The sequence below is a fragment of the Colobus angolensis genome, unplaced genomic scaffold (genome assembly GCF_000951035.1).
Source record: "Colobus angolensis palliatus isolate OR3802 unplaced genomic scaffold, Cang.pa_1.0 Scaffold178, whole genome shotgun sequence".
In the NCBI taxonomy this organism is placed as follows: Eukaryota; Metazoa; Chordata; class Mammalia; order Primates; family Cercopithecidae; genus Colobus; species Colobus angolensis.
This window is the reverse complement of record NW_012114910.1, coordinates 3527619-3529402: the sequence shown is the minus strand read 5'-3', so window position 1 is coordinate 3529402 and position 1784 is coordinate 3527619. Positions and strand designations below refer to the sequence as shown.

At 44.4% G+C, this 1784-nt stretch overlaps 1 protein-coding gene across 1 annotated transcript in view; it reads right to left on the bottom strand.

Moving 5' to 3' along the window:
* The window catches only part of GOT2 (glutamic-oxaloacetic transaminase 2, mitochondrial), a 49423-nt gene continuing 47639 nt past the window's right edge, over positions 1-1784 (bottom strand). The window contains 2 exon segments of the mRNA XM_011938871.1: positions 1-145; positions 1260-1410. Coding sequence (XP_011794261.1) covers positions 23-145; positions 1260-1410 — 274 coding nt within the window. The 3' untranslated portion in view covers positions 1-22.

Sequence of the window (1784 nt, the reverse complement as noted above, 5' to 3'; positions counted from 1 at the left end):
CTGTTTCCTTGCACCAGGGACATTACTTGGTGACCTGGTGAATGGCATGGGCAAGGTAGCCCACGTTGCCGGAGGTGACCCCTGCCACAGAGATGCGGCCGTCCTTGGTCATGTAGATGGAGAACTCCTTGGTCAGTCGCTCTACCTGCAGAGAAGAAAGATTTTGGGTACCTCTTCCCGGTAGGGGGGATTCTCCCCGGCCTGGCATGGTACAGCAGCCAACTTATTAAAGTTCTGTGTCCTCGCTTAAACCCTTTTCCCAGAATTTGCTGTTAACTTGGAATAAAATAAGAAAGCAAGCTACTTTAAGGCTGGGTATGGTGGCTCACGCCTGTAATCCCAGCTATTCAGGAGGCTGAGGCAGGAGAATAGCTGGAACCTGGAACCTGGAACCTGGGAGGCAGAGGCTGCAGTGAGCTGAGATTGCGCCACTGCACTCCAGTCTGGGTGACAGAGTGAGACTTCATTTCCAAAAAAAAAGCTACTTTAAAGTAGGATGATGAATTCTGAGGCATAAATAGATGGGGAAAAAACACCTTTAGATTCAGCAGAGCCAGGATTCAATTATGAAACAGCTATTTCTCCTGTTGCTCTCTTGGGAGAAGCAACAGTGATCATGAACATGATCAAAACAAGCTCTGCTCTTTAGAAGTTTGTGAGTTCATGAGGGATACAGAGAGGTAAACAACTAAAAAAAAAAAAAGAAAGCAAAATAAATGCTAAAAAGTATTACAATACTTTTACCTAAAAGGGCTCCAAAATAACTGTTTTAACTATTTTTAGGTTAACTTTGAATAGGTGGGTAATCTATGAAGAATCCTTCTGGGGCTGGGTTCAGTGGCTCACACCTATAATCCCAGTAGTTTGGGAGACCAATGTGGGCGGATTGCTTGAGTCCAGGAGTTCAAGACAAGCCTGGGCAACATGGCAAAGCTACGTGTCTACAAAAAATACAAAAATTAGCCAGGTGTGGTGGCACTCACTTGTAGTCCCAGCTGCTCGGGAGGCTGAGGCAGGAGGATCACTTAAGCCCTGGGAGGTGGAGGTTGCAGTGAGCTGAGATTGCACCACTACACTCCAGCCTGGGTGTCAGAGCGAGACTGTCTCAAAACAAAAACAAAAAGCCAAACCAAACCAAACCAAACCAAAACAAAAAACCCAAAAACATTAAATAAAAAAGAAAAAAGAAAAAAAAAGAATCCTTCTGGTTTGCAAAGACTGATGAGTTAGTCTGCTGCAGAGAAATCAGAATCACTCACCTGTTCAGGCTTTAACCCTGTGAAACAGAACATGCCAATTTGGTCAGTGATGTGTTGCCAGTTGTGGGTGGAACCCTCCTTCTTGAGGTTGGAGACCAGTTGAGTCCGCATGCCAATGATGCGGTCGGCCATGCCTTTCACTTCTTGCAACCTGTAAAGAAATCCCGAGATGCAGCTCATTCTGCCTAAGCACTGACAGATATGCCGGAGTTTGCAGCATTTTTACCCCCCGCCTGAGCGCTCCCCTAGTGTGCCTCAATTCTCAGGCCATGAGTGAATCACAGGCTGTTACTGGCCAAGGAAGAAAGCTATTTTATAGCATTCTGTTTTATATCAGAACACTATTTCCATCAGGCAACTAAAACACTTAACACATTTGAGTAGAGACAGTCCTTGACTTACAATTTTTCAGCTTTATGATGGCACAAAAGCAATATGCATTCAATAGAAACTGTACTTTAAGTATCCATACAGCCATTTTGTTTCTTTCAGTACGTTACTGAATAAATTACATGAGACATTCAG